At 35.5% G+C, this 20,316-nt stretch overlaps 5 protein-coding genes across 12 annotated transcripts in view; 3 read left to right on the top strand and 2 right to left on the bottom strand.

Annotated features, from left to right (window-relative positions):
- Window positions 1–276: 276 nt before the first annotated feature.
- Window positions 277–5,044, bottom strand: LOC129246864 (myelin expression factor 2). Of its 2 annotated transcripts, XM_054885566.1 has the most exons (7): window positions 4,883–5,044; window positions 4,177–4,739; window positions 2,918–3,056; window positions 1,545–1,941; window positions 946–1,391; window positions 743–878; window positions 277–671 (listed from the first exon to the last, which is right to left on the bottom strand). In XM_054885566.1, exons 2-7 carry the CDS (start codon window positions 4,731–4,733, stop codon window positions 616–618), a joined length of 1,731 nt encoding a protein of 576 aa, XP_054741541.1. In that variant the 5' UTR covers window positions 4,734–4,739; window positions 4,883–5,044; the 3' UTR covers window positions 277–615. The 2 variants fall into 2 exon arrangements, with proteins under 2 accessions (XP_054741541.1, XP_054741530.1); XM_054885555.1 differs by having other exon boundaries at window positions 946–1,941; window positions 4,883–5,043.
- A 2,118-nt stretch (window positions 5,045–7,162) lies between these two features.
- On the top strand, window positions 7,163–8,330 carry LOC129253007 (39S ribosomal protein L47, mitochondrial). Its single transcript, XM_054891219.1, has 5 exons — window positions 7,163–7,335; window positions 7,393–7,693; window positions 7,749–7,885; window positions 7,942–8,082; window positions 8,140–8,330. The coding sequence occupies exons 1-5, from the start codon at window positions 7,238–7,240 to the stop codon at window positions 8,288–8,290; spliced, it is 828 nt and encodes a 275-aa protein (XP_054747194.1). The 5' UTR covers window positions 7,163–7,237; the 3' UTR covers window positions 8,291–8,330.
- LOC129253006 (uncharacterized) lies at window positions 8,322–10,204 on the bottom strand. Its single transcript, XM_054891218.1, has 3 exons — window positions 10,072–10,204; window positions 9,847–10,008; window positions 8,322–9,787 (listed from the first exon to the last, which is right to left on the bottom strand). Exons 1-3 carry the CDS (start codon window positions 10,099–10,101, stop codon window positions 8,372–8,374), a joined length of 1,608 nt encoding a protein of 535 aa, XP_054747193.1. The 5' UTR covers window positions 10,102–10,204; the 3' UTR covers window positions 8,322–8,371.
- A 1,756-nt stretch (window positions 10,205–11,960) lies between these two features.
- On the top strand, window positions 11,961–18,029 carry LOC129247017 (ras-like protein 1). Of its 2 annotated transcripts, none has more exons than XM_054885853.1 (5): window positions 11,961–12,110; window positions 12,744–13,176; window positions 13,346–13,486; window positions 13,545–13,660; window positions 15,556–18,029. In XM_054885853.1, exons 2-5 carry the CDS (start codon window positions 13,038–13,040, stop codon window positions 15,730–15,732), a joined length of 573 nt encoding a protein of 190 aa, XP_054741828.1. In that variant the 5' UTR covers window positions 11,961–12,110; window positions 12,744–13,037; the 3' UTR covers window positions 15,733–18,029. The 2 variants fall into 2 exon arrangements, with proteins under 2 accessions (XP_054741828.1, XP_054741837.1); XM_054885862.1 differs by lacking the exon at window positions 11,961–12,110 and adding an exon at window positions 12,257–12,435.
- A 2,066-nt stretch (window positions 18,030–20,095) lies between these two features.
- Window positions 20,096–20,316, top strand: part of LOC129246238 (F-BAR domain only protein 2) — a 39,367-nt gene continuing 39,146 nt past the window's right edge. For all 6 annotated transcript variants that reach the window (XR_008582453.1, XM_054884969.1, XM_054884947.1 and 3 more), the window contains exon 1: window positions 20,096–20,229. The gene's annotated coding sequence lies outside the window, so the exon portion shown is untranslated. The remainder of the gene's footprint in view (window positions 20,230–20,316) is intronic.

Below are 20,316 nucleotides of genomic sequence, written 5' to 3'. Positions count from 1 at the left end.
GGATCCAGGTGCTCTACGGAGGGTTAATCACTTTGTCTATTTACACTCTTCCCAATATTTTTATGCTAATTTAAGCGATTTAGATAAGCAGTAGCTACCTACAATAAACCTCCTCACGAGTCGGTTCTACGTGACCGGAACCGACCCTCATTTATATCCGGCCAAGGACTGCCACTCTAGCAACATCCCCCGTATATATATGGGGAATGTTTATGTCGCCACAACAACGACAACAACCTGTAATTATATGATTTTACAAAGAAAGAAAGAAAAACATACCCATTATTTTCTACTTTTATTCAGAGTCATAAAGCATATAATTTTAATCATGGTTTTCAGTTTAAACGACAATGGAAATACATTTTCAATCATCAGGAAGTAAAATTTCTCAATCTCTATTACCATGTTTTGTCGTTCCTACAATATTTTCAGAAAGGTTTTCTTATTTTATAAAAAAAATATAAATAATACAAGTACACCCACAAACGTCTATTAACGTCATCAAAAAAGTATCAGGGATTGTTGCGATGTTAGTGATTTATAATAATGAAATCTACGGGCTAGAATTCGTCTTATCTTCCTATGATGCTTTAAAGGGAATAACATTCCCCCAGCTTAGAAATATGTAACTTTAATCGTTCTACCATCCATGCGAGAACCATCCATCAATGCTGAAATGGAAAGAGAGAATACCATTTATAAATTTTCCTCATTGAAATGTAATTTATATGCGCATATTTACCAATAGCCAGCTCAGCGTCTCGCTCCTTGAAAAATCGTACGACACCCAAGTCGTTTCCTCGAATCTCAGCAAATTTTACTTCACCGACGTCGCGGAATTTGTCGCGCAAAGTCTGCCAAGTGCAGCTTAGTGGGATCTAAAATTATAAATTCTTACTATGTATCTCAATATATCTTAAATGGATATGAAATCAAGCATCTTACATTCTTAATAATAATGGTATCTGACTTGCGTGGATTATTTCCTACGTTGCCTGCATTACCACCGCCGCTGCCTCCGCCAACATACATGTCCATGCTACCACCACCACCACTGTAGTCGTTGCCATCCATAGCGCCTCCACCACCACCACTGTTACCACTACCGGTGTTGTATGCGTTGAAGCCACCACCTCCACCAGTGTTACCGCCACTACCCGAATTAAAACCCGAAGATCCAAATCCTGAAGGGTAGTTATTGCCGCCAGTGCTGTAGTTGTTGGACAATGCTGCATTGGCTGACGACATGGAATCATCATTCCCGCCTGATGACTGTCCCAAATTCAAGCCAAGATTGCTCAGTGACGTGGTAAGCAATGGATTGGAAAGTGCAGCACCGAGACCGCCAACTACATTAGACAAAGCCGCCAAATTCGTTGAAGACAGATTACCTAAATTGAGTCCGGCTGAATTATTGCTCAGTGACTTTGCTGCAGCCTGCACAACTGGTGCAACCGGTGATGGCTGCACGGGTTGATTGTTGAACATTCCGCTATTACCACCACCGCCGGCCCCACCACCGCTCAAATTAGCCACCATATTACCCAGAATATTAGAGCCTCCACCACCTTGCGAGGACATCGGCGCTTGTGTCGGTTGATTCTGCTGTTGTTGAATAATGCTCGGCAAGTTCCGCGCAACATCCTTTAATGGTTCACCATTCGGACCGAGCCCAATACCAACACCGCCCAAACCTTCGGGTAATTTTAATCCTTCACCCTTGTCTGGAATGCGATCCAAGCGCACTGTCATGCGACGATCGAAGAGCATTTGCCGGTCCAGCATGGATATGGCCTGTACTGCTTCTACCGGATGGTCGTACTCTACAACTGCGAAGCCGCGACTATTGCCCTCTTTGTCAACAGATAAATCCACGCTCTGTACTTTTCCAGCCAATTTGAAAACTTGTTTAAGTTTCTTGGTATCGACTTTATAATCCAGCTGTTGAAATGTTTTTTAGAAGTCAATTAGTTAGTAATCATGTAAATAGAAATAAAATTTAAAAACATTTGCTATAACGACGCAGTGAAAAGCCAGTGAGACGCATGGGTTGAGTGCCAACATTAGGAGACCCCAAAAGAGTTTTCGGATATCATAATAAAGAACTTGGTCAAGTTTTTTGGGCAACTTCTGTAATTTATCGCCGAGTGAATTTCAACATAAATTTTCTGCAAATTATATTAAAAAATCAATCGGTAGTGAATTACAGAACTTGCCCCATTCTTAGACATCCGCAAAAATTGTAACCCACAAAATATGCTAGGCGATGTTGCGATTCCGATTTCAAAATTATAACAAGAAGTAAATACAACGTCTTAATTAGAACTGTGCAAGTTGAAAATAGTTACCATTTTGCGTCATAAGCTACAATACAATTAATTAGTAGACGTGTTTCTTATAAAGAAAAAAATAACTGATACTTGTATACGAAGATTGAACTACACTATTTGCCAGAAATGGAACGACGACGCCGCTGTAAGTGATAGATCAAGGACAAAACATTCAAGCAAGATAAAAGATGATCCGACAAACCGTTGGAAAGAAATAGAGGCATTCAAACAAACGAAAAATGTTCTTTAAGATTGGTCAACTTACCACCTGATTGGTGAATGGCACAGTAGTTAGGAAGATTTTATTAAAAGAGTTGTCCTTTTGGGAAATAAACACAAGAAACTTGTTCAACAAGATTGGCATTGCCATAACTTACAACGGTATAAAACTGATCAAACCAGAAATTACAAAGATAATTTTCGGATGCGCTCGTACGGCTCAGAAGGTAACATCACACGCATTTGCTATTTCTTGGCACAACTTCGTGGAAAAACGCTGCAATGATTTATTCACGTCTACTGAACTTTTTACAAATCCCTGCTCATTTTTTTGTTATTCTTTATTTACTTAAAAATTGTATACTCACATTAGCAACAAAGACCTTATTATGCAAAGGTCCACTTATGCCCAGACTCTCCAAAAACGAAGCAGAAAGACCATACAAATTGTAATTCGATGAATTATTAAAATCATTGGACATCATGTTAAAATTATTACGTCCAGATCTAGAAAAAGAACACGTTATCGGAAAAAGTCAACGGTAAACACATCATCCAGTGACACAAAGACGAAGATCAGCAGATAAAAAAAACTAAAACAACTGCCGCGCCGTCGTGTTTTTTGGTAGCGTGCGAATAGAGGGTTACAATGTAAATATCATAGATATACTCTTGTGTGACGCCCATGCTATAAAAATTTTATGAATGAATGAAGAAATTCTATTTCGACATAAGAATCGTCCTGTGAAGGCTAAATAAGAACTGATCAAAAAAGTTGTACCTACCATAAGACATGCATTGAGAGCCATCAATTATTCCTGTATAACTTATAATCATATATCGATTTCAAAATCTGAATAAAATACATACTACACCCTACAAATCAAAACTATGCCTTACACAAAATCTCCATTTCATAAATTTGCACAAAACAAAACACAAATCTCAATACGTAAATATAAGAAAAATTACCATACATTTTCTGGGCATCTTCTGTATGAAAACCCTTTACAAAATTCAACTTGTGATATCTCTGGAAAAATTAATTCTGCTACTAAGCTAGATTTTTGTAGTCAAAGATTTCATTCTAGCACTAAGAATATAAAAGGCGGTCTCATTTAGTGGAACTTTTTTAATTGAGCTCAAAAACTTCAGAACATTTCCAGGACATTTTGAGATTTATATGATGACTCCATATTGCATAGAAAAAAAGCCTACAAAAATATTACTAGCACCACATATAACCGCCGCACCATAGCAAATTCATCGCAGTAAATCTTCTAAGCACTCATTAGTTTTCCGAAGCATGCAATTTTAGATAAATAACTAATTTCTTTATAATTTTGATATTTCGAATGGAATATACTGTAACTCGACCTAATACCATAGAAGCGCTATTAAAATTGCCATTATATTCACCTATGATCAATAAACTGTATAAAATACAAATAAACCGCGTTGAAAATGTTATCGAAACCATCCCTAATACAACGAAATTCCTATTTAACGAGTCTAGCAACAAATATTCGAAAGAAAATGTCCATTTCCCAATATTGTACCTATTTCCACACTCTCTTCATGGTGGAATGTATAAAAATGTATCATATTTATATTTTTAATTATATACCTGTCATCATCTCGGCGAGAAAATCCTCTATCCCGGTCACCCATGTCCCCACCGACCATACCGCCGCCACCACCACCTCCACGTACAGATCCACCTCCATCTCGCACAATACGACCATACTGATCGCGCTGCTCACCATGATCTTCTTTCACCACAAGTTCACGTCCATTTATCTCGTAGCGATTCATCTTTTCCAAAGCTTTCTCTACATTATCTGGATCTTTAAATTCAACAATACCACATCCACGAGCCTTGCCATTTTCATCGTGGAATAATTCAACGTATTCTACAGATCCAACAATACGCCGGAATAAGTCCTTCAGATCTTGCCAACGATAGTCGTAGGGTATATTGGAAATATAAACTCGGCAATTGCGGCGCTCACGACTACGATCACGGTTAGCGTTTCCACCAGAGTTGCTACTGCCACCAGCGCCTCCGCTTCCACCACCACTGGCATCGGCGTCGGAAAACCTTGACGCACGTGCTCCACGTCCACGACGATCGCGTTCTTTCTCGCGGCTATCGTTAGAATTCTCATTGCCTTCGCTTTTCATCTTGACCTATTTTCGGTGATAAAAATATCAAAGATTAAATATGTAACGTCTTATTCAATGAGATATAACGATGCCGGTATCGATTTTTGCAAAAATAAAATGGCGGGCATTATTCACCTTTAAATTAAAACATAGGGCATTTCACTTACCAAAATATCAAATTTACGTGATCACTTTTTTTGCAGACACTTATTTTTATTTTCACCAATATATATAATTATTTTTATCTACAAATCTTATAACTTCTCGCCAGAAAACTTTTTTATTAAATGCTTACAAAGCCCAACGCCGACAGATACAGAAATAATAAAAATGGCGGACTATTGAATGCCACCCGAAGAGATTTAGTGTTGATAATCGGCCAAAACTTACCGTGAATAGCATCATGTCTGTATTGTTCACGCTATGATACTCATAAGTCTGTTTCACATGATTCAACTTTTTATTTCAAGGCTGCTTATATGAAAATGGGCGAAATTTATCATTAGTAACCATTTGTACATACTAAATTTGGCTAAACACCGACATTTGTAACAAGAAACAGACAGGAAGTTCTTTATGTGACAATAACAGACTGGCATCCTCCGAGCACTCCCTTTCAGACCACAGGATCACCTAGTTTGAGTTAGGAACAGAAGTCACTACCACATCTTGTTGAAATAAGATGTCATACAGAGCAGGAAGATACGGACACTACGCTGTATCACTTATCTACGGAGGTCCATAATGTATTTGACTGCGACGAAACAATACTCTGTGCCATCTTTGACATCGAGAGAGCTATCGACAATGCTTCTCACTCAGGAGTATATCGGCTTTCAGAAAAAAGAAACGTGCAAATGGATAAAGTTCCTGCTACAAATAAGGAAAGCCAACCTCAACGGTGGGCAGTACCATTTAACTTCAAACAAGTAAAGGGTGCCTGACAGGACCAACTGCGGAACTTAGTTAGACGGGATTGCTAATGGAATGGTCGGCGAAGTTAATTATACTGGCCTTGGAAAAGACCTGCTGGCGCAAAGAAACTAAAGCTCTCATGGTATGAAAACCTTTAGTAGGAAAATCCTGGAGATGGATCTAAATCACGATAAAAGGACAACGATAACATATGGGATTGATGCGCATCTGTTCTACAGCTGCAATGAAGATGATGCTCGAGCTGGCAACGCTCGTTCAAGTTGTATTCCCTATTCTTTAACTTTTTTTTGTCAAAAATTTTCAGATTTAGAGGCCAGTTAGCCAAATATTGGACTTGACTTAGTTTTCATAAAAACTTTTATTCTGTTAACCAGAACACCAGCGTTATTTTTCATTGTCCATGATTACAATGTTTTGTATGTATATAGTATATTCGGAGGAATATTATTCAAAATAAGTGAAAAAATTATAGGGCAATATGATTCTATCGCGGCTCTCAATTTACATAAAATGCATAACCTAAAAATCTAAAGCCTAAGGTAAGTGGAGTTTAGGCTAACCAGAAACACGAGCCGGAAAATTATGTCTAAGTTTTACTAACAGGATTTTTACGGTAGCACCATAGCACGAACTACTTTCTGGGTATAATATTATATTATGTTCCTCGACTGTACAGATTTTGTATCGGGTACATCCGGAGGCATCCCGCCACCGCCCTGATTGCAGTATTTTAGCAGGTGTGTAGCTTGAGTCACTACGTCTCCCTAGATTCAGATCAGATGGGTGCTACATAATTTAGAACCGGTCGACCAATTGCCTTAAATGTCGTAAGCAACGTAACGTTTCTTTGTCCTTATCCCAAGTGCTACTGGCTAGCGACGATAGAACTTTGTTGCGGTTTTTGATCTTAGTGGCGATAGCGGTTTTATGCGCATTATCGAAGGTTACCTCCAAAAACTTGGGATTATTTACTATCAATATTGATGTATCATTTGTTTCGACTTCCAGTAATAGTTTGACCTCGTCCAGGTTGTCAATATGGTCGACGTGAATTTAGTGAGAAAGAGTCCTTGCGAGAAAAAAGTCATTGAAGACACTATCGGAGAGGAGAAAGAGCTTTAGCTGCCTCGTGATTACTTTCGGAACTATTTATCGAGTGTCGACCCTAACATGCTCAACATACGCCTAGCATGTGGAGATACCACGAACGACGCTCAACACCTATTCACATCTCCTCTTAATCCCACTGTAGAACAGAGCAGCAGGTTTCCATCGATACCATTAGATGAGACAGACAACGACGACCAAAGACTTCACTCCGCTTAACTGTGAACTGTACGACAACATTTCGTTCACATATAAAAAAAGTTTACGGAGTTTTCGAATACGCATACAACTTTAACAAATTCGGTGTGCGCTACCCCTTATTACCTTTTTTATTTTTTAGAGGTGAAGCGAAGTTAACAGCACTATCTTTCGAAATGAATGCAAAGTATTATTGTGAATTAATTGGTTCTTAACTAGAGTCACAGCTGATTGCTGTTCTTGTTGTTGTAAGTCCCTTTATAATCTTTGTAAAAATAAGGATGTCCTCCCTTATAAAAATATTAAATGTAGTGAGAAATGCGAAAACCATTTTGAATTGTGTCGCAACCAAATCCATATCTAGTTCAGGCTTAAGCCGGTAAGAAAATGTGGGACATTTTTTTTAGAGATTTACTTTTACATAACCTGTACGCAGAATACAATGCACACAACAAAACGAGCATAATGCCATTATGGGTGCGATGGTGGCGCGGTCATTCCATTCAACAAGCCCTTGCCGAAATTTAATGGAATTCTTCGATGACCCCAAAAATTGGCCAGAAAATGAAGTAAAAGTCGGACGCGCATGGAAATTGGAAGAGCTGCGTATTAAGTCCAACAAAGAGCTACATCAATTGTGGTACGTCCTGCTCAAAGAGCGAAACATGTTACTTACCATGGAACATGAATGCAATGACAAAATGGAATTATTTCCCAGTCCGGAACGTTTGGACAAGGTGAGGTGTGTCTTATTTAAATGATGTGAAACCTAAAAATTTGTTTTTCTAATAGGTAAAGATATCGATGGCAAATCTAGAAACTGTCGTACGTGAAAGAAATAAGGCCTATCATCTACTGGAAACTGGCGAAACCGGTGAACGACCAACTCGTATGGTATACAGTGCTCTTGGTATAAGGCATTTGTACAGGTACAATCCTTAAAATCCGACTTTAAGAAAGCAATCTAAATCAGTGAATATTTCAGATCCTGTGAGCATGTATTACCACCTTATATGAACGTCAAATGGATAAAATCCCGAAATATTGGCTTTGGTGGACGAGCAGTGCGCAAATTCCTGTTACTGTACCGCGAAAAGCTCTACAATATGAAACGCAAGGCTAAGAAGTATGTTTTAAAAAGTACTATTTGTTATATTTATTCTAAAAATTAATTTCTTATTAGTCGATCTCGCAATGAAGTTATGATGATGTTACGACGCAATCCCAACATAGATGTACATGCGTTACGACGCAAATATCCAGATGTGGACGTTAACAAGATACTAAAGGATGATAAAACACGTGGACACTTTGTGCCAAAAATCGGCGCCTGAAAAGTTTTCAACGGATAAATAAAAGTTCAAAAATATGTAACTTTTTTTTTATTTTCTATAAAACAAAAACTAATGTAGGGCCTAATCACCGTCTTCGAAAGTGATTTTTTTACCCTGAAATGCGGTGATGGAACATTTCTGCTTCTTTTTTGCTTCCCAAGAAGGATGAACTGCATCGGTTGTATTCGATTTTCCAACAGTTTTCGTTGGTGCAACTATTTTTGTCGTTTCTTCAGGCTTGCTTCTTTTTTCGTCTTCGTCAAAAATTATTTTCTTTCCCTTGAAATCCGTAATGGCCGTTTTAAATTTTTGTTTAGCCGCCCAGGAAGGATGCAAGTCTTTATCATCACTGTTAGATTTTATCTTTTTTGCCGTTAACTGCTTTTTATATTGACTTTCTTTACCAACGGAGTCATTATTATTATTTTGGTAGGTTACTTCAATGTCATTATTAGCTCCATCCTCGAATTTTATTTTCTTCCCTTGGAAACTTCCTATCACTGCTTTAAATTTCTTTTTTGCTTCCCAAGAAGGATGAAAACCTTCTAAATGATTTTCTTTCACGCTTCTGTGAACATTCTTTGCCTGAATTGGTTTATAATCCGCTTTAAAATGAGTGGAATTTTCACGTTTATTGTAATTATTTCTAGGCCTCTTTTGTGCATTTCCATCGGCTTTACTTTTTTCGTTGTTTTCATTTGCTTGCAAATCCAAAACATTTCCATTTCTGATAACAACCGCAGAAGACCTATAATTTTCACCAGAGTTTGTAATAAAGAATGGATCGACTACGTGTGTTATGTCTTCTTTTGTTTTCTCCGGAGAATTACGGCTTTCTAAATTAATATTAAAATCTGAAGCTGCTATTCCAACAGAATCGTCATATTTTGATATCGCTTCATTTTCAGCGTTACTAAATGTATTTCTCTCTGCCTGGTGCAAAACAGTTTGTGTGTTTTTTGAAACATTACCGCTTTTTGAGCTGGGACTAGAACCCCTCACTACTGTGCGGTTCACCTTAGAAATGCTCGTTTTGTCCTTTATTTGTGTTTTTGATTTTTTGCTAGATTCGTCTTCGATGGACTCAATCTTCCAATAGCCTAGTGTAGAAATGTTAGCCCCCTCATCGGACAGATCTTTCCCCTTATTTTTATCTTCAATTATTTGTGTACCACTTTGATTCTGCAACCATTCCGTGCGTTTACGCGCTAAAATTTTTTGGGCTTTTAAATCTTGTCGACTTTTGCGTTTCTGTTCTGTCCGTAGAATTTTGATCCGTCGTCTACTAGTTTGCATTAGCTCTTTTTTCCATGCTTGGTTTCCATCATCGAGTCCTAATTTCTCCCGAAAAATGCTTACAAGCTCGTGTATGATCTTATTGACAGCAAGCATTGCAAAAGCCATCTCATCTGGTGAACATAGTCCATTCGTTAAAATTGCAGAAGGAGATTTCTCTAATACCAGTACATGTTTCATCAAATCGACGCACTTCAATTTCTATTGGGAGATTTGAAACTTTGTTTATTTAATTTAACCGATGTTTTCTCTTTACCTACCTTCAATTCCTCGAAACTTAACGTCGCCTTGCGGTAGCGTTCCTTATTTTTGACATGGTCTGGCTTTTTATCCAATAAATATTTAAGTTTCTTTATTTTTTGTACCAATTTCTGGATAGTCTGAGTCTTTGCACGTTGTATTTTTCTCTTGTTGCTGATCACCTGTAGATATAATTATAATAATTAGAAAACTTACTTTATTCCATTGACTGTAAGATCATTTACTAGGTTATTGAATTCCAATTTATTAAACATCTTTTGGTTTTCTAAAACATTCCCTCAGAACAAGTAATCTTTGGCAGTTGTTTCTATTATCGACTTTCGCACGCTGTTGCGATTTGAGATTTGTTATTTGTTGCTATTTTGTATGGCCGTGTTCATTGCAAAGTTCAGCGGTAGATGGCGTTCTGACCATAATGAACTAGTAGTGCTACCAGAGATTTGTTTTAAATAATTTTTATGGAAGGTGCTTGGCGAACTTCCCATTTTTGTTTAAGTCCCCGAAAAATCGCGTATTGTTCTCTTACCATTGTGATACTGTCAGGCATGTGCTACTGTCGTACATTTAAAACTCCGATTTGACGGTAACTAGTCTGCATTATGTGTTTGGACTCAGAAATCTAAGGGAGATACTTTAAGTATGGTTTGCGAATGTGCAGGTTTCACGGCTTTTGCTGAAACCAGTGACCGACGTACGTAATCCCTTACCGCAGCCCCTAACGAGCACAAAACTGAGCAAAACTCATCCCGTAGAGAACAACTGCGTTCTTTGTATGTTTGTGTTTGGTTGTATCTACACAATGTTGCCACTGCTATTTTTGCTTACACACTTTTTCACACATCCGCGTTATCAGTTACAATTTTTCATTGTTTAATAAACCAAAGCCAAAAACCAACAAATGCAAATAGTTCATTTATCTATAATTAACATTATTCAACAGTGTTTTTAAGTTATTTTAATAAGATTTATAGTTTTTCTAAGTTTATTTTGTAAATGATTTCGAAATGTACTGCTTGGCAACACTGCGTGGTGAGAGAGTAATCAGCTGACAGTGTTCTACGGCAATTTTCAAAAATCCTGAAATGAATTCATCTTATGCATCATATTTGATACTCGTGACCTAAACAGGCTGCTCTATCGAAACGGCCCAGATTTATATCCGGCCATTGACAAAATGAATTCAATCACTCAAAATCATTTTTAAAAAGTAAAGAAATTATTCAAAAACAAAATTGTAGACACATATAAAGTGTTTTTATAAATGAAGGAAATAAACATTTCGATTTGCGAAGTTAACGAAAATTCTGTAACAATCTTGGAAGTCGTGGATTATTACGAAAGCGCTCAAAATGTTGTTCGAATTAATCAATTTTTCGAAGATAACAGAGTTGCTTTCAGCATTTATATTTTTTGTGGTTGTGGTTATTTTTACATTTTGTGCAGAACGATTTATTTATTTATGAATGAGTGTTTCTCTTTTCATATGCAGATATTAATTTGGTTTAATGATATGAAATTTGCCTAATTTATTTTTATCAATTGACTTTTATCAAATTAACTACTATACATTGTTTTGGATTGAAAATATTTTATTATTGTTTTTAATTTTATTGAGCAAAGAGCAAATGAAATATGTAATAATCAATTATGTGAACAAAGAGATACAATAAAATTATACATAACATAAAATATAAGCGTACATTTTATTTCCTCTTTAACCTTATTATTTTTTATCTCTTGTTGTTAAATTATGGTAAAAATTTAACAAAAAATAATGAAACGGGCCAGGACTGAAGCTAGAGAAAGTTGATTTAATAGTGAAGAATTTAATAGAGACAGAGTCCTAATTTCACAACAATACAGGTAAAATCCTTATACACACTAGCTTTATACCTGCGTGTTTGAAGGATGACACACGAGGATTTTCAGATTACTTGAAGCATATCATTTTTAACTTCAATCGAATTCCTATTTCATTTGATTAGAAGTCTGTACTATTCAAATATCTATTACAGTAATTCTACAATACAATTTCCTGACATGAATGCACCTATTATCTTATTCGTGTGGTTTAGTGCACAGTTAATGCAGCCCTGTAAAGGCAAAATGGCGACGAAGTTGTGTTAAAAGCTAAAACGAAAAAAACGGGGCGGAAAGTGTCTTGTTGATTTTTTGAAAACGAATATCTTGCTGTGAAATTGTGGAAAAACATAAACAAATTAGTTTTATAACTTAGTGCGGCTGGTGCAGTAAGGGAACGATAGTGAGTTTACATTCTATTACGAAATATTAGCTAATATAAGGACAAATGATGTGAATAAAAAGTCGAAAGAAGAACAAGAACAGATAGAAAGATTAACAATAGAAACATGATTTTTTGCGATTTATAGCAAAAAAAAAATCTAAAGGTGCGGGTAGTATTAGTGCAGCAAATGGTGATGAAGATTACGCGTCAAAGTGCAGAAGTTTTAAAGTTGCTGCAACTACTGTTTTCCCGACCGATAAAAAAAACTCTAGTACATACTTTACAAAACCCCACATCAGAAATCGGCGCGCCTTAGATGAGAAATAGTTGAGTGGGATAACGGGTGCGTTTCATCTTCGTATATACTTTTCGCTGCACTGACATATCTTATGGGCGTATGTGCAGTTGATGGAAGTGCAATACACTATATTGTATGTAGCACTGTTTTTATTTCATATAAATTTGGGACTTAATTGACTCAACATGAGTCACTCGTAGCGCCGAACAATTCAATAAGAAGACAACAACAAACAAGCGGCTACCACCCAATCGTAGTATTAGCCTTGTTGTACCTTATTTTATTTATTTTAAAAGAACTCTTTTTATACTTATTCCTTACAAACTTTTTCAATTAATTTATTTTTCTTTTAGCTTTTGCTGCTAAGGAAAACAAGAAACGACGAAGTTCAGAAAGAGCACTGGCTGCTGGATTCCAAAGCACAAATATTGTAAAGCATTTAAGGGGGAACAAATTAATAAAGCAACGAAAATCGACAAAGGCAAGTACTGCCAGTTACTTGCAAGAATCAGCAAGGTAGTAAACGGAATTCCCCGTACACACTTAAATAAACATTAAGCCGCCCTAAGTAAATAAGTAAATAAGACAGCAATACAAAGCACAAGGATCACTGATTTATTAGGAGCAGAAAATATACACAAAGTATAATGACAGAGTACAAATTGGTTGTCGTGGGTGCCGGAGGTGTTGGTAAATCTGCACTCACTATCCAATTAATACAAAATCATTTCGTAGACGAATACGACCCTACGATCGAAGATTCCTACAGGAAGCAAGTAGTTATCGGTGAGTAAGCAAATACAATTTTGTTGTTATCATTTCGAAACTACACATAATCTAAAGAACGTTTGTGAACAATGAAGAATAAAATCCTGAAACTGTATTAAGTTGATGTCAAACTATTATGCTATACATTTTGTTAAAGCCAACCAAACAAACCATTTTTACTTTGCAGATGGCGAAACGTGTCTATTGGATATTTTGGACACAGCTGGCCAAGAAGAATACTCGGCTATGCGTGACCAATATATGCGTACTGGTGAGGGCTTCCTGCTCGTATTTGCCGTGAACAGTGCAAAATCCTTTGAAGATATTGGTGAGTTTTAAACATTCCAAAAATCTGCGAATTATTGTTTTTATTTGTTTTATGAAAGGCACATACCGAGAGCAAATAAAGCGAGTGAAAGACGCCGAGGAGGTACCAATGGTGCTGGTGGGCAACAAGTGTGATCTGCAAGCCTGGGCGGTGAATATGGGCCAAGCTAGAGAGGTAAGTGTACAATTGAATAAGGAGTCCGCAAATGATTTGAGATTTATTTTTCAAAAGTACCAACAGAAAAAATTTCGTGAACTTACACCTTATCTATCCCTTCTTCTTTCGGGTAAATAAATTGCAATCTATCGTTTGTATATACATACATATATGTATGCATGTAAGCAACTAAAAAAAAATGTTAATGTTTGTTCGTTTACACCTCTATACCGTTCAACCGATTGCGTTGAAATTTTGGTGTATTGTTGGCAGCTATGCCAGGGATGGCTTACAAGTCTAAACAAAGACGAACTCATATTAGGTGTAGAAGTAGTATAGATCAAACAAATTCAATAATCTGTTCTAGTAACACTACTTTGTTTTGCATAAAATGAAAAAAGAACGTCCAAAAGCAGCAAGCGTGCTTCGTTGACATACCGATGAATATATGCATGTATGTACCAATGGAAAGCGGTCTATCGTTCCTTCAGCAACGCGCATACATTCTTGCATGCATACGAGTGCCTCCCTACACACCTACTGTTTCTACACACATGCACTCATTTTTCGTTTATGCTTTGTGTTCCTTTTTGCCGCTACAGAAAAAAAGTTTGGGTATATTCTTTTCTCGCAATAATTTTGCATTTATTCCACCCTGCGCTAGAGCTGTCAAATTTGCGTTTTGGTTTCTCCAACTGTTGTACTCTGACCAGGCGAATGTGTTTTTTTGTTTACTTGTGAACACAAGTTCGTTAAAATATTTGTATGAAAGATTTAATTAAAAAAAATGGATATACATCGTTATATTTCTTTATATTCAATGTAAATGTGTATATTATATTATTTAAAAAATATAATTTGTGTAAGCGAATTCAAATTAGCTCCATCCAAAAAGCGAATTAAAAAAAAAGAGGTTGTCTGTAAAGTCGGTTTACTGACGATAGTTTAACGTGATAACGTCATAAGGAAATACTGATTGAATGGTTGCATTTTTCAAAAGAAAATTTTAATTTTATTTGTTTGATAGATATTTTGTATGGATATAGAGAATGAGTTAACATTAACATAACATAATATACTTTAACATAACATAACATAACATAACATAACATATCATAGCATAACATAACATGCTGTTCAAGCAAGGTAACGACGCATGAGCAAGATAACGACGCATTTTTTGGTGCGTGCAGCCGGCTACATAGAATTATAAGACCTTATCACGTCAAAAAATAATAATAACATTAAAACAACAGTTATTATTAACAAACTTGGTTTTATTTTAAATTCTTCAAGTAAATCAAATTAATAATAATCAATAAGAAGGCATATGCAAATACAAATACGTGAATTTATATATGTATGTACATATGCGCATATACATACATATATACGCTCACTTAAGTAGGAGAGAGCAAGATGTCGAACGTTGCCGTTCGTTTGCTTTGTTTGCTTTGTCGTTCGTTCCGCGCTTTCGCTTGCAGTTCATTCAAGGTAACGGCAATGAGCAAGGTAACGACAAATGAGCAAGGTAACGACACATTTTTTCGTGCGTGCAGCCTGTTAAATCGAATTATAAGACGTTATCATGTAAAAATCAAATGAAAATAAGATGATGGGCAAGTAATGTACGAGATGTGTTCAAAGAGTGGTTTCGATCTTATTTATGTTAGGGATGTATTTCGAAAAGTATTCTAAAAAGCAAAAAGTGGTTCTCTACAAATTTTTTTTCTAATTTACAAGAAAATTTCCTGTAAGAGTTTTGTGGAACCCCATATAAAAGCTGAATCCATTGTCTCATAGGCATGGAGTAGTGTGACGAAATTGGTTATTTGGTCAAAAGTTCACTGATACATACATGTGCAAATATATATTGTACAAACTGCATTTTATCTAAACACTTTCTTTTTCAGGTTGCTAAACAATACGGCATTCCATTTGTTGAGACTTCTGCCAAGACAAGAATGGGTGTAGATGACGCATTTTATACATTGGTGCGTGAGATTCGCAAAGACAAGGAGCATAGAGGGAAAAAGGGTCGCAAACATCACAAGCTGCCCCATCATAAATTTAAATGCGACTTACTTTAAATGATCCTGTAGGAACGCAAAAAGAGATTGAATAACCTACACATTCGGACAACCGGACTATTACAACAAACCAAACGGCACAACGAAAAAAAAAACCATACAGACATTCAATCAGTGAGATAGCCTGTGATGAGGAGGCTGTAATAGGAAGCCAATAAATAAAAACAGTGGTTATTCCGAGAACTGGAAATTAATCAACACATAAAGTACATATTTTTTCAACTATAAACCAGCATAACACATAATATACGTACACGCATAAAAAACGCAAACTTTACGTACACAGACGAACTATTATGCGCACAGAAACATAAAAAGGAAAACATAGAAACTGTGTATAAAAGTGAAAGAAAGTTTAACAAATTCAAGTATAATCAATTAAAGAAAGAAACCTTTGCCAGGCATAAAACAAGTAAAATGGGAAACATTTACTAATTTTGATAAAAAAGAAATCAATTTATTGATCATAACACGTACGATTTTATTAAGAAATTGTGTTAAGTGCTGTCCGGCTAAAGGAAATGAATGCAAAAAGAAAGTTATAAGATATCGAAAGTAAAAAAGAAAAAATATTAAGTATTTATGTGTACTATCTTTTCACTATGGTACTGCGCACGTTGCTTTTTAATACGTTTTCATTTACTCATTTAAAATTGTCACCAATGGCTTAAAAATAATTTTTAATTTTACCTAGTATGATCAATTGTTTATTCTATTTACTATTTTTATTGCGGACTATTTGTGATTTCTATATGTTGTGTGCACGTATAGATTGCTATAGGATATTAAAAAAATGGTAATTACGCCTATAACTATGCAATGTCATGTACTAAATATTGTGCCGCTTTATGTATTGAGTAATTGTATATTTTTTAAGAATTTTTTCGGTAATGTGGACGAAACTTTGTCGCTGCAGTGATATTTGCCTCAAACGATTAATCAAAACAAAACAAAAAAACCTCCCATCATTTAGTATCTGATTATAGTTATAAAACTTAAAATCATGGTCGTGCAAGTTATCGCGTTTCAATTGTATTTAATATAGTAAATCAATTTTTTATATGAAAAATGTCACTTGCCCCACATTCAATATTTTTTATGTGTCGTTTGTGTATACGTGCCTGCTTTTTATCTATTGTTCGTTGACACATAGATAAAACATATGGTTAATTATGAAATAAATTCGTTTAAGTACATATATTATAAAGTAAATAACTAAAACAAAATAAAAGGGTATGAAGATAAGTGGACCAACTGTAACGCACAAAAGGCAAACACTATGTAACTTTGTTCTCAACATATTTTGTGTTTGAAATTGAATTTTAAAGGCGGTTTTCTACTTTTTGGTGCTGAAGTGAAAATTAGTGTGCATTTTTTATAATCATAAAAAATTACTCATATTTACTTTTAATCAATATTTTCATGGGAACATGAATTTTTATCAATGAATAAGTAATTACGGCAGAAGAGGGTGTAAAGTTGCCATAAGCGATTACCCACTCAATGTGTGTTCTAAACTTTTTATATAGTTGCAGTTTCCATGTCTAAGAAGTAATGTATTTGAGTTTCACTGCATATTATATTTTTTATAATTTATTCATATGTAGGCGCACATGTGCTTATGTACATTTTTCCATATATATCAAATTATCCACATAAGTTAAAAAAATTAAACGGTTGGTTTTGCCATGTGCATGAAAACAGTTCAATTAAATAATTTAATAGTATAAACATTTTTCCGAATTTTGTCAGTCAAAGAAACAATAGTCGATAAATCATACTTTATTTGATTAATTTAAATGTTGTATTATAAAAGGAGCTAAAATCGCCGATTCTTATGAGATTGTAACTACGTAGCTCTTTAAAAAAAATGAAGAATGCGAACTTCGCTAATTCTATAACTCTAAGCTAAATTAATAAAGCGATTTGATTTTGCCAGCAATGAGTATTCAATTAGAATTCTTTAGCGCATATTCATATTGGAAAAAGTCGGTTTTAAAAATAGTTTCGTGCCTTGACAGATTCGTTCTATGGAAATCAGTCATAAAGCGTATTTATATTCACCGTCTATTTGCTTTGACTATTCATATTGTGTATTTAGTTCCAATAAATCCATTTTGTTGGACATCAGAGAGTAATGTTTGGTTCATTTAACCAAATACATACATACATATTTGGCTTAATATTATTATCATTTCTAATATACGTATTTGTTTACAAATCGCAAGTCTGAAACTAATCCAGATATGTATTTCACTTCGAGTATAATAAATGTAATGTTGAAGTAAAACAAAACTTCATATAATATCTGTTTTAAGGAACAAAAAAATGTGCTAAATTTTCTGTATCGTTGTGCATTGTATCTTTGCAAAAAAAAATTTTTTTTTTAATATTACATTTAAATAAATTTGAATTATTCTGTGAAAATGCGCGCCGGATGTAAGTTAACTTTTTTGTCAAGAAGTTTTTGGATTGCTTTTTATTTTTTGAGTATTGGGGATACAAAAAACTTTTGTAATCGATATTATTTAATTATTATTATTAAAATTAATCCATAAATATGGTATGCAAAAATAAAAAAACAATTGATTTCAAAATATGTTTCGATATATGATAACAAGAAATGTAAATTAAAGGATAATTATAAATAAATAAAATAACACATACAGTATAAGATGCTGTTTTTCATATTTGAGATAAGTTAAGTAGATTTGGCCGCCGTAGCCGAATGGATTGGTGCGTGATTACCATTCGGAGTTCACAGAGAGAACGTTGGTTCGAATCTCGGTGAATCACCAAAATTAAGAAAAACATTTTTCTAATAGCGGTCGCCCCTCGGCAGGCAATGGCAAACCTCTGAGTGTATTTCTGCCATGAAAAAGCTCCTCATAAAAATATCTGCCGTTCGGAGTCGGCTTGAAACTGTAGGTCCCTCCATTTGTGGAACAACATCAAGACGCACACCACAAATAGGAGGAGGAGCTCGGCCAAACACCCAAAAAAGTGTGTAAGCGCCAATTATATATAAAGGGTTTTTCAATTGGCGTGGGTCGATTTTGGCGCCCTGTGGCAGCCATTTTGTTTTGGTGACATCTGTCAAATCTTTTGTTTATTATTCAATTGTTTATGCCAAATCATCATGGCAAGTTACACGATTGAACAGCACGTTCAAATGATAAAACTTTATTATCAAAATGAGTGTTCATTAACGCAGATAAAACTTTATTATCAAAATGAGTGTTCATTAACGCAAACGTTGGGCGCATTGCGCCCATTTTTCGGTAGATGTGGTGGCCCTTCCAATTTCTTATGGCCCATATTGAACCATATGGACCTAGACGACATGTGGTTCCAGCAGGACGGCGCTACGTGCCACACAGCAAACGCCATTTTATTCCATTTCAACATCTACCCGCTCTTATTGAAAAACCCTATATACATAAGTAGATTTGGTGTTAACTATATCTTTTATTACAAATTTATGAAAAATAAAATACTTGATATTACGATTTTCTACCGCCGCGACCGCCGTAGACGAATGGTTGGTGCCTGATTACCATTCGAGAGCGCGTAGCTTCGAATCTCCGTGCATGAAATAGCAAAATGATAGAACAAGTTTTTTCTAATAGCGATCGCCCTGGCTCGGCAATGGCAAACCTCCGAGTGGATTTCTGCCATGAAAAAAGCTCCTCGTAAAAACCATTTGCCATAGCTGAAAGCTGTAACAACAATACAAATAGGAGGAAGAGCTGGGCCAAAAACCTAACTAAAGGGTACGCGTCAATTATTTATTTTTTATTTTCCACGAGATGCTAAAATTAAAATCTTTGCAAGCTCAATCGGTTAAAAGATCTATGCCCACGTTTGGGATGATAGAAGAGAATCTGCTATAATTTTAGAGAATAAACTTGGAATCACAAGTACATGGATTTTAATAACCATTGAATCAAATTCAACCATAAATACACGTACATATTTCATTCGATCTGATATGAGGTCAGCAACATTCCCTACAGGAAGTATTTTTATTATTCCTAGGACCATTGGCCTTCGCAATCAGCCGGAGCTATGCCTGAAATTTGAGGAGTGTTTCTTGCTGATACAGCAGCCACAACATCACGTTTTTGGAAATTAATGAAATTGGATTCTCCTTTCCCACACAAAAACATTTTGAAAAGGGAAACAACACACGACATATTAACGGATTCAAAAGTGAGTAAAGTTTATTTCCAACAGTTCAAAAATAAAATGGCACAAAGCCCTCTATTCGTATTAATTGGCCACCATTGCATAAACATTGTGGAGTGATGGCAACTCTGTGCACGTATATGAAAACGATGAAAACGGCAAGGAACGAAAGAAGATTAAAAGCGATAAGCGGAATGAATACTAGTGCTTAATTTAAACGCCTTTGAAATGTGGTAAAATCGTTTTAAAATTTACAAAAGGAGCTTGTAAAGTCAAAAGAACTTGTTTACTATTAGCGGATAATAAAATGTAAGTAAAAGGCATTCGGTAAAAGGCATAGTTATTGAGTTTAGTCAAGCACATCTGCTGACACTCGCACCGTTCTTATTTTTTCTG

Source organism: Anastrepha obliqua, chromosome 1, assembly GCF_027943255.1.
Source record: "Anastrepha obliqua isolate idAnaObli1 chromosome 1, idAnaObli1_1.0, whole genome shotgun sequence".
Lineage (NCBI taxonomy): Eukaryota > Metazoa > Arthropoda > Insecta > Diptera > Tephritidae > Anastrepha > Anastrepha obliqua.
Note: the sequence above shows the minus strand (reverse complement) of the source record. Positions and strands in the feature narration are given on the sequence as shown.

Bases quoted from the DNA above. Each gene is read 5' to 3' on its own strand.
- LOC129253006 (XM_054891218.1), bottom strand. From the start codon at position 10,101: ATGTTTAATAAATTGGAATTCAATAACCTA. The intron at 10,009-10,071 runs GTAAATGATCTT...TTATATCTACAG, and splicing joins AATTGGAATTCAATAACCTA to GTGATCAGCAACAAGAGAAA. The intron at 9,788-9,846 runs GTAGGTAAAGAG...ATCTCCCAATAG, and splicing joins TAAGTTTCGAGGAATTGAAG to AAATTGAAGTGCGTCGATTT.
- LOC129246864 (XM_054885555.1), bottom strand. From the start codon at position 4,733: ATGAAAAGCGAAGGCAATGAGAATTCTAACGATAGCCGCGAGAAAGAA. The intron at 1,942-2,917 runs GTGAGTATACAA...ACATTTCAACAG, and splicing joins ATAAGGTCTTTGTTGCTAAT to CTGGATTATAAAGTCGATAC. The intron at 879-945 runs GTAAGATGCTTG...TTATAATTTTAG, and splicing joins ATACCATTATTATTAAGAAT to ATCCCACTAAGCTGCACTTG.
- LOC129253007 (XM_054891219.1), top strand. From the start codon at position 7,238: ATGTCCTCCCTTATAAAAATATTAAATGTAGTGAGAAATGCGAAAACC. The intron at 7,694-7,748 runs GTGAGGTGTGTC...TTTTTCTAATAG, and splicing joins GTCCGGAACGTTTGGACAAG to GTAAAGATATCGATGGCAAA. The intron at 7,886-7,941 runs GTACAATCCTTA...TGAATATTTCAG, and splicing joins GGTATAAGGCATTTGTACAG to ATCCTGTGAGCATGTATTAC.
- LOC129247017 (XM_054885853.1), top strand. From the start codon at position 13,038: ATGACAGAGTACAAATTGGTTGTCGTGGGTGCCGGAGGTGTTGGTAAA. The intron at 13,177-13,345 runs GTGAGTAAGCAA...TTTACTTTGCAG, and splicing joins CAGGAAGCAAGTAGTTATCG to ATGGCGAAACGTGTCTATTG. The intron at 13,487-13,544 runs GTGAGTTTTAAA...GTTTTATGAAAG, and splicing joins AAAATCCTTTGAAGATATTG to GCACATACCGAGAGCAAATA.